Source organism: Rhipicephalus microplus, chromosome 10 (assembly GCF_043290135.1).
Source record: "Rhipicephalus microplus isolate Deutch F79 chromosome 10, USDA_Rmic, whole genome shotgun sequence".
Lineage (NCBI taxonomy): Eukaryota > Metazoa > Arthropoda > Arachnida > Ixodida > Ixodidae > Rhipicephalus > Rhipicephalus microplus.
Genome location: NC_134709.1, coordinates 2,776,957 through 2,792,002, shown reverse-complemented (window position 1 = coordinate 2,792,002; position 15,046 = coordinate 2,776,957). Strand labels below are relative to the sequence as shown.

The 15,046-nt window shown below is 42.8% G+C and overlaps 1 protein-coding gene across 5 annotated transcripts in view; it reads left to right on the top strand.

The window, feature by feature from the left end:
- The window catches only part of Art4 (arginine methyltransferase 4), a 151,920-nt gene extending 144,779 nt beyond the window's left edge, over positions 1 to 7,141 (top strand). For 2 of the 5 annotated variants that reach the window (XM_037432458.2, XM_075874868.1), the window contains one exon: positions 6,697 to 7,141. In XM_037432458.2, coding sequence (XP_037288355.1) covers positions 6,697 to 6,822 — 126 coding nt within the window. In that variant the 3' untranslated portion in view covers positions 6,823 to 7,141. The remainder of the gene's footprint in view (positions 1 to 6,696) is intronic. The other 3 variants (XM_075874869.1, XM_075874871.1, XM_075874870.1) reach the window with 3 other exon arrangements.
- The last annotated feature ends 7,905 nt before the right edge of the window (positions 7,142 to 15,046 follow it).

Sequence of the window (15,046 nt, the reverse complement as noted above, 5' to 3'; positions counted from 1 at the left end):
GTAAATCAGGGGCTCGAATTTTTATATGGCCGTTTCGTGTCATTAATTATACTGCTAGAAATTCCCGTGCCACTAGTCTTCTGCCTATAACTTTGTTATTTAGAAGTAAGGCATAGGCCGTCATGGTGTGATCCATTTTTCTGATGCAATAAACTTCTCTCCAAATAAAAAAAAAGTTCAGTGAATATTTGTAATCAAGTACTTAATTATGCTAATTACAACTTCAGCACAAAAAAAAGTATGTGTAATAATTTCAGTATATGGTTTTATTCAATTACAATCTTTTCTGTCATACCTATCACACCACTCCTTCATACAAAGAACTTGGTTTGAAATCCATACTTGGCCCCGCCGCGGTGGTCTAGTGGCTAAGGTACTCGGCTGCTGACCCGCAGGGCGCGGGTTCGAATCCCGGCTGCGGCGGCTGCATTTCCGATGGAGGCGGAAATGTTGTAGGCCCGTGTGCTCAGATTTGGGTGCACGTTAAAGAACCCCAGGTGGTCAAAATTTCCGGAGCCCTCCACTACGGCGTCTCTCATAATCATATCGTGGTTTTGGGACGTTAAATCCCACAAATCAATCAATCAAATCCATACTTGTTCTTTGTAATTCATGAAAAGGAGTAAATCATGAAAAGAAGTCGGATATCACAAGACAAACCTGAGATCACAATTTTTAGGTGTCTTAGAGACGTAAAGAAAAGTTGAAACTTTAAACGCAGCTTTCTCAATACTTTTTTTTTTTTTTTTGACATTATGCTTCAGCCCCTCCACATGGTTCAATGAAGAAATAATTTGTTTCTCGTAAAGTATTCGTGGCATCGCTTCAAAATTTTTATGCAAGCACTGTGAGGTTATTTTTAGTGTCTGTGCCAATTTTCATCAATATCCAACGAGAAGCAAAAAAGTTCATTGAAAAAAGCCTATCGAAAACCTCGACAGGCTTTTTCTCACAAGTGTGTTTTGGACATTGTGCATTGCTCGTGAAAAGAGTAGCACGAGAATGACTGGACCGATTTTGATTCTGTTTTTTTTTTCCTGAATCCCTGAACACTGCTTGTGGGTACAGCAATCTTCAATTTCTGTTTTGTGGCCCTGTTATTTTTCTAGACGATGATTTGTCCGTGCCATTGTTTCTGACAATGTGTGTCGATAGCCATGATGATCTCTAAGAAAAAAAAGAGAACTTATTAAAAAATTCCGAGAGTGTCATACCCTGTAGCTTTCTTTTGAGTAAAGATCAACACCATTCGCAGCTTCCTGGCACGTTTCGTTGCAGCGCTAGGCTTTCCACGAGCAGACCATGTAATTGGATCGTGTAGCATTATGTAACTTGAGAAATACTGAAGCTATCATGATGAAACTGCATATTTCCCTATTCTAGACACTTATGAGTATGCCTGCCAAATTTCATTGCTGTAGGTCAACAAATAAAAAAGTTTTTTTTTCAAAGCCGCCTCCCCCCCTTAAGCGGTGCGGAGCCGAATTCCGACGAAATAACGAAGGTTTGGTCCCATAGATTAACATGCACTTTGGCCACGACCAATAGAGCCGTCAGAATTATCTGAATTTCTGAGTTAAGGGGTGTCAAAATAACGAGCTTTTACTGTATAATCGCGCTAATAATACCTACTCGTCCATAGACCTAAGCATAGTATCTCCATCTCTTATGCCTCTACTCCAGTAGAAAGTCATCAGTAGCCCCGCCGTGGTGGTCTAGTGGCTAAGGTGCTCGGCTGCTGACCCGCAGGTCGCGGGTTCGAATCCCGGCTGCGGCGGCTGCATTTCCGATGGAGGGGGAAATGGTGTAGGCCCGTGTGCTCAGATTTGGGTGCACGTTAAAGAACCCCAGGTGGTCAAAATTTCCGGAGCCCTCCACTACGGCGTCTCTCATAATCATATGGTGGTTTTGGGACGTTAAACCCCAAAAATCATCAATCAAAGTCATCAGTAATCCGTTCGGAAGTGACCACTTCCCGTAGTTTTGAGCTCAACCACAGCAACTGAGTGTCCACCACGTGTTCCCAAATGGCTCATAAACAGAACAGACTGGGAACAGTTTTATACCATCGCTCGTATAGGTTGGAGTGACATATGTACTTTGAGCATTGATGTTGCTGTTAACTTCTTCACAGCGTTTTTGATTGATGCTGCAACAAAATGCATTCTACAAACAAATGGACACCCTGGAAAATGGCGTGTGCCATGGCGGAACTCTGATTGCCGAAATGCGCGCAAACAGCAAAATAGAGCGTGGAGGTTGCTTCGGAACTCACCGACAGCCGAAAATCTTGACACCTTCAAGAAATTGAAGTCTCAAGGCACAAGAACGCGTCGGCTGGCCAGAAGAGAAAGCTGGCAGAAGTTTTTGTCAAGGATCAATTCATACACACAGGAGGCTAAAGTCTGGAACATGGTTGGTAGGGTAGCAGGAAAACAAGTACACACACTTCCACTTGTAAACACACAGGGTGAGACTTTGGAAGATCAGGCGGACTTCCTCGGCGCACACTTCGAACGGGTGTCCAGCTCGTCACAGTATACTGACACTTTCGAAAAACACAGAACAAGAATAGAAAAGCAGAAACTCGAACACAAATGCCCTAGATACGAGGCTTATAACCAAGCTTTGTTTAGCAGACCTCCAAACATCTCTAAACTCCTGCAGTACTTCTGCCCCAGGTTCTGACTGTGTGGTGTACGAAATGTTAAAAAAACCTACCAATTGAAACACAAAAAACTGTTTGTACAATGCTATCTGGTTTTCTGGCGCTATCTCTAGTTCCTGGAAAGAGGCTATAATTATTCCCATTTTGAAAGAGGGCAAGGACCCTTCTTCAGCTTCAAGCTATAGGCCTATTGCACTTACAAGCTGCTTGTGCAAAGTCTTCGAAAAAATGATAAACTGCCGACTTGTACATTTTCTTGAAACAAACAATTTGCTCGACCCATTTCAGTGCGGGTTTCGAGAGGGTAGATCCACCACAGACCACCTTGTTCGTATCGAGGCACAGATCAGAGACGCTTTCGTCCATAAACAATATTTTCTCTCTGTGTTCCTCGATATCAAAAAAGCATATGATACAACATGGCGCTTTAGAATATTAAGAGACCTGTCCCACCTTGGCGTGCGTGGCAGAATGTTTATTATAATCGAAAGTTACTTGTCAAACCGGACATTTTGCGTTCGAGTAGGCAGTGTGCTTTCCCAAACATTTTCCGTCCAAGAAACAGGTGTGCCGCAAGGTGGTGTACTTAGTTGCACACTTTTTACTATCAAAATGAATTCTTTGCGCTTGTCCTACCCTCGAAATATCTTTTACTCAACATATGCCGATGACGTCCTATTCGGTTTTAAGTCTTGTAATCTGGCCATGTGTGAGCCGGCCAGATTACAAGCAGAGCAGAGCAGGTTCAGCTCTGTCTGAACAAAGTCTTCAATTGGACAGAAAAAAACGGTTTCTGGCTGAATGCACAGAAAAGCATGTGTGTCTTGTTTTCCAGTAAGAGAGGCCTTCATTCCGAACCTGATATTCAACTGCATGGGCAGCGTCTTGCTGTTAATACTGAACATAAATTCTTAGGCCTAATATTGGACACAAAGCTAAGCTTCATACCACACATCAAGGGTTTAAAAAACAAATGTATAAAAGCCATAATTGTCCTAAAGGTATTGTCATGTACTACATGGGGGAAGTGACAAGAAGTGCTAAATGAATTTGTATAAAAGCCTCATACGTAGCCGCCTAGACTATGGGGCAATAATATATCAGTCTGCGACACCTACTACCCTTAAAATGCTTAACCCTGTTCATCATCTAGGCATCCGCCTCTCCACGGGTGCTTTTCGCACTAGCCCCGTAGAGAGCCTGTACGCGGAATCGAACTAATGGTCGCTCAACCTACAGAGATGTTACATTTCTTTTAAATATTATAATAATGTGAACGCAGACAAGGATCACCCATCACATTCCACAATTAATGACATGTCAAGCCTTGCTGTATTTGAAAAACGGCCCTCTATGAGACAGCCCTACTCACTCCGTGTGAGGGGCCTGGCGAAGAAAACCGGGTGCCACTTGAACACTGTTTGATGGCTCCCGTAGTATGCCTGCCACCGTGGCAGTGGCAGGCGATAGATTGCGATGTGTCTCTCTTAAAGGTTACGAAGCATGCACCAATTGCACATATCCAGACATACTTTCTTGAACTACAACATAAATACACATGTCCTAAGCATGCACCAATTGCACATATCCAGACATACTTTCTTGAACTACAACATAAATACACATGTCCTGAGTTCTTTACGGATGCTTCAAAGCTAACACTTCTGTCTCGTACGCAGCTGTCGGTTCATCCTTTTCGGAAGCCGGCGTTTTGCACTCTGATACAAGCATTTTCACTGGCGAAGCTCGTGTGATACTTGCGGCTGTTAAACACATTAAAAACAAATAAAACTACAGAAGGCAATAATATATAATAATATATACAGATTCCCTAAGCATAGCAAAAGCTCTGAAAACACCTAAAAAGCACAAAAACCCTGTCCTTGTCTCGCTTTATTCGCTTTTATGCACAGTCTACTCATCCAAGCAGCATGTCGTGGTCTGCTGGGTGCCAGGACACCGCGAAATACAAGGCGACGTTCTGGCGTATCAGCTAGCTGGATCCGCCAACAGAACGGCTAGCAATACATCAATACCAGTTCCAGCACTCGACTTGAAAGCTTTTCTAAAACGAAAGCTCAGGGGTTATTTGCAGAGCACATGGGACACACACACAGGTAATGAATTGCACGTCATCAAGTCGCAACTTGGTCATTGGCCACCAGTATCAAATCACGTCACACAGAAGTAATACTTACAAGGTTAAGAACAGGAAAATTAAGAAAATTTGCGCATCGGCCTCCAGAAAACTCGGGTTCCTCAGGCACAAACTAAAAGCCGCTCCTCCACGTGTTAAATTGCTAGCTTATAATTCCGTTGTTAGGCCGCAACTCGAGTACGCAAGCGCAGCATGGGACCCATTCCTTAAAAAAGACATTCACAAATTAGAAATGGTGCAAAGAAAGGCAGTCCAGTTCATCTTTAACAGCTATCATAGCCGAGCTTCTCCATCGCTTCTCATGGAAAACAACAATATAATGACCCTGGAACACGGGAGGCAGGTTGCGCATCTAAGATTTCTGTTTTTGCTTAATTCCCAACAATTCAATATTAATCCAGGACTTTATATTCAGCCCCGCTTATCTCGTTCAACTCGAAGCACCGATGAGCACAATCTAACTCCAATTTTTGCACGCACTAATCTTTTTAAGCACTCCTTCTTTCCCCACACAATCGAGCAGTGGAATAGATTGCCTGTTGATGTGTTTTCGGCGCGTGATGTGTCGGATTTTGAAAAGCGTGTACTTTCTGCAATATTTTAAACATTCACTGTGCCGCTATGTTTCTTTGTGTACTGCTATTTTTTTTTTCCACACTTGTTGGACTGTTTTCAGAATCATGTACCAATTTACCATGCAGATTGATGCTTTCTATGTAATTAATCTCTGCCCACCTGCTTGGTCTTCGGACTGCAGTATGTCTTAAATAAATAATAAATAGGACATACACACACAACATATTCATTTCTTTTACCTGGGGGCGATCCACCTTTGTGTGACAGATGTGGAGAAGCACTCACCGTACTTCACATTCTAATACAGTGCAAAGAATTAGACACGCTTAGAAGACAACACTTTTTATTACCCTACTGACAGCAGATACCCCTACACCCTGCAATGTTTGTCGGTAGGGAACCACTTTTTACACATAAATCATTGTTAGCTTTTTTAAGAGAGGTTCATACTTTTCATATTATATATCCGGGCATTCCGTAGCACGACCTCTACGAGAGGTTTCCGCTACGGTGGCTACACTCTACAAAACACTTGCCTCACAGCCCTTGGACGCAAAGGTGTGAACGAGTGAGGCACTTGTGCTAATTCCATACATGCCCACCATCGTTTTAATTATCACAAACGTTTGTCATCCATTAACACCACACACATTTCATGGCATGCTCATGATTTTATTACTTCTATGTTTTTACCCGCCTTAGGGCGAGGAATTTCAAGGACCTTATACAGCCGCTATTCAAAGTCATTGTTCACATCTCTTGCCCCATGAACTGACGCTCTTTAGTCATCAAATGGCCCTTGCGCCACAAAGCACCAAACATCATCGTCATCATCGTTGTGACGAGAGAGTTTTTGGGTTGCTTTCTATGGGCGGCGGCTGATTGGGAATCGAAACTTATTTGTTGTGGCAGAAATTTTGTCGTGGCGGACTTTGTTGTTTTGGTATTCGACTATGCCTTTCTAGCTTTCGTTGCTTGTGTGCCATAGCTGGGCTAGCTGAACCAGAAAACTGCCATAGCCGCAAAGCGTTAGATGCCATGGGAACACAGTTTTGTTTTGCATTATGTAATTCTACCTATAGGTATTGGCTGCCATCAGTGAACTGACGAACGTTAGGCGTTTGTACTTTATTTGGCCGATCACATCTAGTGTTCTCACTTAAACAGTATATATCTTGCACTGTATTCCTAACAGAAGATTAATTTTTTTCTCGAGCATAGGGACTTTGCTGTGTTGTAGCACGATCAAGGACTGAACTGTTTTTTCTTTTTCCTTTTTCGTCCCTTTGTGCAGCAACAGGTGCTCCTCAGCAGCAGCAGCAGCAGCACATCCCAGTTCCCTGTAAATAACAGCCTCATGATTGGAGACTATGTCACACCCGGCAACATCCTGATGCCCACCGGCACTTACAAGAACTGAGCGTTGTACTCTTCTCTGTCTGGCAGCCGTGAGGTTGTTGTGCAACAACAAGGCTCAAAATTTTTGCCTCATCAGTGTCCCGAGTCTGCTGCCACCATGCTGTCTCCATTAGGTTGTCGTCAACCACAGCGTCTACTTGTCAGGTCTGTGCATTTGGCACAACAGAGCACAGGGGCACACGAAGTTAGCCTTGAAGCTGTGATAATTGAACCAAGGGCCACCTTAGGAGCAGCATTCTTTTCACACATTCGGGTCGACAGAAGAGGGCACGCCCATCTAACTGTCTGTGAGTGGAACGTTGTGTTGTTGAAACGAAAAAGGAAGGTAACATGAGAATATGCGCTGACTACCTGTTGAGGAAACGTAGAATATATAGATACACGAAGGAATGAAAAAAGGTGAGGTTGGAATTTTAGTGGCGTGCGTGACGTCAAACAGCCATTTTCTTTTCTGAAGAAATTATGTGATGGAATGTTTACACGAAGGTTTGCACGAGAGACATTCAAGGCCTCTGCCTTCCACCAAACAATTGAGCGATTGATCTGCATTGTCACCCGACTATGCGCTATCATATGCAACTATCATAGTGCAACTAAGCTCTATGGATATCGGAGATACGCGCTATAATCCTATTAAAATTCTAACCTAATCTATTTTTCATTCTTTTACGTATATATACATTCTTGGTTTCTTCACTAAAAAACTTTCAGCTGGCAGTCGGAGCCCGTCCTTGTGTCAACTTTCTTCGCCCTGTTGCTGTGCTGTTTCTTCTCTTTTTCTTTCCCAATTTCTGAGTTACGTAGCAACTAGCCTGCCTTTGGCTACCACAGCTTCAGACACGGCTCTTAAAAACACGGCTGGTCTTGGTAAACCCATTGTTTCCACAAGTAGCACATCTTCATGTGATGGTAGGTCGTGGCCTTTTCTTTGTCAACTCATCGAGTGTTGTGTGTGGCCTCTCGCAATGGTGTTTCATTGCTTGGATTCCCAGGGCTGCGCTGCGTGTTTCCTTTGGGCTCTGTTGTTGTGCCATAGCAGGTCCAGCCATCATGGTGATGCAGGTTGATCCGTGTGTGCACAACAAGAGCCGTTTGTTTGTTCACCGAAAGTGAATGTGGCTTTGTGAGCCAACTCAGTGCTCTTATCGGTGCTGCTTCTTTGCTATGCACGTCACATGGGCATTCCAGGTATACACCGGTAGTCATATGTTGAATAAAGGGGTGGTTTTTTAGTCTTGCCATTCTTTCTATCTCGTGGATATAACCACTACGGAAACGCCGGGCTGTAGCTTTGGCTAAGCCCACTTGAACCCATTATTCAAGTGGCGACGCGCCACTTGAATAATGGGTTTGTCGGCTTCGTCACGGCGGACCCTGCTTAGTAGAGGTGGGCTTGTTGGAATATTTGCATGTTTGATGCAGCACCCAAAGTCAAAGGCCTTGAACCAGGAACCACTGGACAAGTGCTGTAATTGAAGTTTTTCGCATTCAAAGAGTGGGACACGCACGCGTTGATCATGCGTCAATTTTGTTAACACACAGGAGAGTCTGCGTATCTGCTTGGAAGATGTAAGTGATGATATCGCGGCAGCTAATCGTCATTTTGAGCAAGTGCCCCAACGAAATGTCACTTTAGTGGCATGCTGCTACACGAGAAACAGAAGTGTACTTTGGAAATAAATGGATACTTTAGTAGAACAGCAGGTGTATGTTATTAGGAGTCCACAAAACAAACCTTATGTACAAGTGTGGTGACTGCGGCCTTTTCACAGTGTCTGCTAAGCATGTCTCCAGCAGTTGTGGCTGCAAGCTGCCTGACAGGCAGAACAGCAGAGTAGTTGCTCATGGTATAAGACTATTCCTAATAATGAGAATGACATATTAAAAATGGCACGAGCTCGGAAAATACCTTATGTACTCTCGAGCCACTGCTACCAAGGCTTTTCAGGGAGTGTGACTAAACGTTTTAAGTGACACAGCATGCAAATGACACTAATGGCAAAGTGTACTTAAGTTGCCCCGTGCGACAGTGGTATGACATTTGATTTTTCTCGCTTTTGCGCATGTCTACTATGCCTGGCTTAATTTGCTGGTATTTTTTTCCCAAATTGTTTTTTCAGTTATAATGGCACTCTTCCAGTCATTTTTATGCAACATCTTTCAGTGCTGCATCGACTATGCCGGCCTTCCTTGCATCTAACAGCAGTATGGTCCACTAAGTGCTCTCGTATAAGTACTTGTTATTAGTGTTGGTTATAGAAAGGTATTTGCTGAGGTATGAAGGGGTGTGCAGTTGTGCTTCTCAGTCTGGCACACACTTTAATTCTTCCTGCTTTACCACAGTGGCTCTTCATTCTTCATTTAAACTGTAACCTCATTATAATGAAGGCACACTGACCCTAAAATAACTTTAAATTCATTATAAATGTATATCTGTAAGACTATATAAGAAGACTGATTTTTATTTTTCCGCTAAAGCCAATATTTTTTTATATCTGAAGGTTTGTTATAACGCATAATTCGTTATACCGAGGTGCGAGTGTGTTTGCGGGAGGCCAGTTCCCTTTACCAGTCGTTATAACCGATAATTTGTTATATCTAAAAAATTGTTGTATCGAGGTTTTAGTATTTGCAAAAGGCTCAGTCTCAGATGCTCTCTCTGGTTGTTCGGCTCCTGTTGTGTGCTCAAGGGGTTCAACACTTACAGTTAATGTGTGTCCATGCATGTTCATGTATGTATGTGAATGTGCACCTCACAATTGCTGCGCTGTAGATTTGGCTAGTGCTGTGCTTCAGCTTCTTGTTTTAAGGAGGCTGCCAGCTCTATCAGGTGTATATGTATGTGCTTGTGTTTTTTTTTTGTTTTTGTTTTTTTACTACCTTGTGTAAGTGATTTTTGTTATTATTTTTAGTGCTTTTTTTTTTTTCAGTTTATCAGGTATGGTGTAAACAGTGCTCAAGTTTTTCTCGTTTTTTTATTTTTATTTTGTGTGTGTGCATGGGTTGTGGTGTTCTTTGCTTTAATCCGTGGCAGCTGGATGTGCCAGTTGTTGAGCCGAGATTAATTGCCTGCTGGTTTTATTGCTCATACTGCCGTGCATTTCAGTACGCCAAAGGCATGTGGCATTACAGCGGTGGTACTTGCCAGTCAGGGCTTCGCAGCGTGCATTTGAACTGCAAGGATCCAGAGAAAATGCTTGCAGTGACACATGTGACAAGTCTATTGCCAACCTTCGAAGGGGGTACCATTAGAGGAATGTTTGCTCACACTTCATTTTAACATTCACATCTATCATGAAAATACTTCGGTATATATGTGACAGCTATTCATCACTTTGTTATAACAGATAAAAAATCCAAAATTCGGGGGGTTGTGTCGAACCAACGTTTCAACAAGCATACTTGTGTTCCTCAAGGCTAGAACAGAAATAGTTATTGTAGATAATTCATTATACTATTGGTTATAACAAAGTAAAGAATAGTTTTGTCATCAATACAGTGTGACAAATATACATTCATAATGAATTTTTGTGGGCAACGAACTATTTTTGGGGCAGATGTGACTGTTATTGAAGTCTTGAGTTTTGCTCGAACCATGCTTCAAATGTCCTCTCGAGAAGGTCCATTGTCAGAAAAGCAATGAAGTCCTCCTCCTGCTTCATGAACAGTGGTCTTGCAGCAGATTTTGCATTACGCAGTGTGAAAATTTTATGTAGAAATTTCAGGAAGTCTGTGTGCACCCCAGACACATTTTTTCTGTAAACATTTGTAAATTAGCATCCTTCTACTTCCCTAGAAATGAATTATTGTGTCCTCTAATTTTTTCATTGTATTTGTAGACAAAGGAAGAGAATTCCTTCCAGCAGTGGGGCTGTGTTTTTTGGTGGCTTTGCTTTGGTCACTGGAATGGGTAGGATTGAACCTGTGATATGCTTCTTGTCTCTGCCTGAGACTGTGGAGTATCTTGTATAAAATCTGTGTGTGGCGATCTCTTGTGGAGTGCCGAGAGCTTGTTGAAACCGAGAAAAATCTTGCAATAAATCTGCTCATTCGGCTCGTGATGTTGCTGATTTCTCAATGCCTTCGTCTACTTGATTCTTATAGCCTAAAGTGGTTTGTGTAGGCGGTCTGCATGCTGTACCATGAGGCTTTGCCCACTGACAGCTTCCCATTCTGCACAAAATGCTGCTCAACCTGGTGCCTGGCCATCTCATTGCAGGTTGATGGTGCTGTCTCAACTGTCCATTTTAGGGGGGTTATGCATGTTTACAATTGCCCAGGGTGAATTTGGCAGAGTGACGAACATTTCGTATAATAATTGTCATTTTACCTTTCTTTGTAAATATGCCCTAAACAGCTAGCCCTTCCTCAGTTATAACATCATCTTGGATACACATCGTGCTACTACCTTGCCCGTTCCCAGTTCTGGCCCCCACCTTTTGCATTTGATCTGCCTTTGTTCTTCGAATCGCCTGCACAGTCATAGATATGAGTCTTCCAGTAGTGACTTTCCACACCTTTCATCATTTTTCAAAGCCCGCCTCACTTATTACAAATTGTCGTCAGCTAGAATATGTCGACAGTCCTGGCCAAACACCATTGGTGCTGTCACTGACTGGGATTCGCTGAAGTAAAGTGAACTCAAAAGTATCTTAAAATTCACGTTTAAATTTCATCTAACATTATTAAAAGCAGTCAAGATTTTTTTTTTTAATAGTTCACTCTCTTAACTTTAAATGGCAGGTGAACCGATTTCCATGCATTTGAGAAGTGTACAGAATTAAGGCCACTCTTTTAGCTTGAAATGGCAGGTGAACCGATTTCGATGCGTTTGCGAAGTGGACAGAATTAAGGCCAGACTGGTAACAAAGTGCAACATAAACGTAGGTAAGCTGGAAAAAAAAATCCTATTTAAATGGCGCTTAGAGAACGCGGCGGCGGCGCGCCATTTATTTGGCGGCAGCGGCGTAACAAAAATTGGCGGCGGCGACGCGCCAACCTTTCTGCGCACACCTCTAACTGTGGCCGCTCAGTCACTTTCTTTTTCAGTTGCGTGCCCATGTGCACGAACAACTCCAGAAATGGTTGAAATCTCTACCATTTACTGACAGAACACAAAAAAAAAAGGCTGCAATAAATCGTGAAGATTTAAGCGAGACAAGTGGTAGCCTACGAAGTCCTCGTGTGTATGCAATGTGAGTATCACGACACGTGTTCTTTTCTCGTCGAAAATTTTTAAACATATTTTACAAATATGTATATGTGTCTGTGGATCACTTTGTCGGTGCTGTAAACGCTTCACGTCTAAGTTGCAGCTTTTTTTTTTTTTGCGATCTCTAAACGCGCGGCCATAAAAACGTGTGGCGTGGCCGCAGTATTTGAGGCTGCTAGCAATTTTCAGGCATTATGTGTATAAACGAAATAGGCTGCTTGTTTGTAAATTGCGCATTCACCGAAAAGTATTTTCTACCCTTTATAGCAAGTCGCGAAATTCATTAATAAAAGTGCGGTATACTATGCTTCTCTAATAAATTTTCATGCTAAGCTACCCAGCCAACCATGTAATGCCCAGTAGACATCAAATAAATATCAACCATATGATATTCTTATCTTCAGTGAATGTTCCTAAAAGTTAATTTAATATTTATATAATATCTAGAGGATGTCCATTTTGAACAGAGTGGACCTTCATATAATGTCCACATCAGTTCCACACACAATATTGATATAATATTTGGCAATATTAATGAAATATTTAGAGGATGTCCATTTTGGCGAGAGTCAACATCCGTAGATTGTCCACAGCAGTTCTACAATAACATTGATATATATCAAATGACACTTATGTTTAGGTGCAGCGACGCACATATGCATACTATCTGGGGTTTTACGTACCAAAACCACAATACGAATGAGAAACAATGTAGTGGAGGGCTCTGGAAATTTTAACCATGGGGTGTTCTTCAACATGCACTCACACTGCACAGTACACGTACCTCTACAATTACGCCTCCATCAAAATGTGACCGCCTAGCCGGCATTGAACCCGTGACCTTTGGGTCAGCATTTGAGCATCTTAGCCACTGTTCCACTGAGGTGGACAGACGCGCATGCAATTGCACCATATGGTACAAAATAATGAGACTGTTGCCTTTAGTCAAATTTATTGCATCAAATTCAGCAAAGGTCTCGGGGGATCTGTCATAGTGATGGCAGTAGTCAGTCAGTCAGGGCACTGGTAGCCTGCAAATATATGCATGCGTATGAACACCACTGTTGACACAGCTAACAAACTTGATGCTTAACGAGCAGTGTATTAAGCACATATACCATTACACCCCGCAATGTTTGTCGGTAGGGAACCACTTTTCACCTATAAATCATTGTCAGCTTTTTTAAGAGATGTCAATTTTTACCATGTAATATACCCAGGCATTGCATAGCGTGACCTCTCAAGAGAGGTTGCTGCTGCAGTGATTACATTTAAAAGCACTTGCCTCGCAGCCCTTGGACACAAGGGCGCTGATGAGGCACGTGTGCTAGTGCCAAATATTTTTACATGTTTTTATTATCAAAACCTTTGTCACCCCTTTTAATATGCACATCACGCCACTGTCATGATCTTAATACTTATGTTTTTACCCGCATTATCGCGAGGAATTTTAAGGCCCCTATACAGCCACGCAACATATCATTGTCCGCATCTCTACTCATCGAAATGGCGCTCTTTAGCCATCAATTGGCCCTTGCGCCACAAAGCGCCACACATCATCATCATCATCAGCTGGTCAAGCACGGACAACAAGCACGGCGTATTCCGTGCTTGTTTGCACAATGCACTCATGATGCCATGCACCATACAATTCAGGAAAGTTTCAGAGGGCAGATGGCCCATATGAGAGCAGCTGGGTATCCTAGCCACTTGCTGGTATTAGTATCAGAAAAACTGCAAAAAGACTCGAAAGTCAGTGCCACGTGCACTGTGGTGACTGTGATTCCATGCTTGCATGAAATATCACACAATTTAAAGAATATTGGTCAGAGGGCGGGGATCTCTGTGGTATTTTCTGCGCCAAATAAGTTGTCGCAGTTATGTGCAAGAACTAATCCTGTAAGAAGACCCTCCAAACGAGTGTAAAATTAAGCACCAGAGTAAGTTTGTTCAATGTCTGAAGAAGGCAGTATATGAAGTACCCTGCACCTGCGGTATAATTTACACTGTACAGTCAGGCAGATGCCTCAATGTGCGATTACCTGAACATAACCAACAAGTAAAAAAAGGAATCTGGTGGTTTCCAGGCGACTCATTGCACAGAATGCAAGTGCAAAGCCGGTGTTTGATAAAACAACTGTGCTGGCTAATCACTCTAACGATAGTGTAATTAAGCCTCATCATTGAGGCGGCGTTGATAGCAAATCGAAGCTGCATCAGCAAGCCATTTGTCGCACCAACAAAAAAAGAACTTGATTACTTGAACTCACCGGCACAAGATTTTTCTTTATATATTCAATGCTTCTTAGTTTTTTTCTTCATTTTTGTACATTGATTTCATTGTGATGTCATGTGACAGGTATATATTCTTGCTGCTTTGCAATAAAGTTTTTAGTTGGAAGTTAGCACTTGTCCTCGTTGTTTGCCCCGCCGTGGTGGTCTAGTGGCTAAGGTACTCGGCTGCTGACCCGCAGGTCGCGGGTTCGAATCCCGGCTGCGGCGGCTGCATTTCCGATGGAGGCGGAAATGTTGTAGGCCCGTGTGCTCAGATTTGGGTGCACGTTAAAGAACCCCAGGTGGTCGAAATTTCCGGAGCCCTCCACTACGGCGTCTCTCATAATCATATGGTGGTTTTGGGACGTTAAACCCCACAAATCAATCAATCAATCCTCGTTGTTTCCTTAGGTCATTGTTACGTTTTAGCGCTTCAGCTGTTTTAGACAAGAATACCAACTAGCCCGCTCCCGCCCCTTGCTTTCACTTTGGCCGGATATATTGACCACGCTGCCGAAGGCTTGGTCAAAGCGTTCGCCAGCTGGACATTTCTGCGCAAGGTCAGCAGCATATACCGTCGTCAAACCACAACGCGGGTACAACATCAGCTTCCATCGCGTCAAAGAAGTCAACGACCGCAAATGACATCTACAAATAAACATGGTGGTCAAAACATTTTACGAGTCACTGATGCAATGCTTTAATGATTAGTCTATATCTGTGTATAGAGGTTATTCTC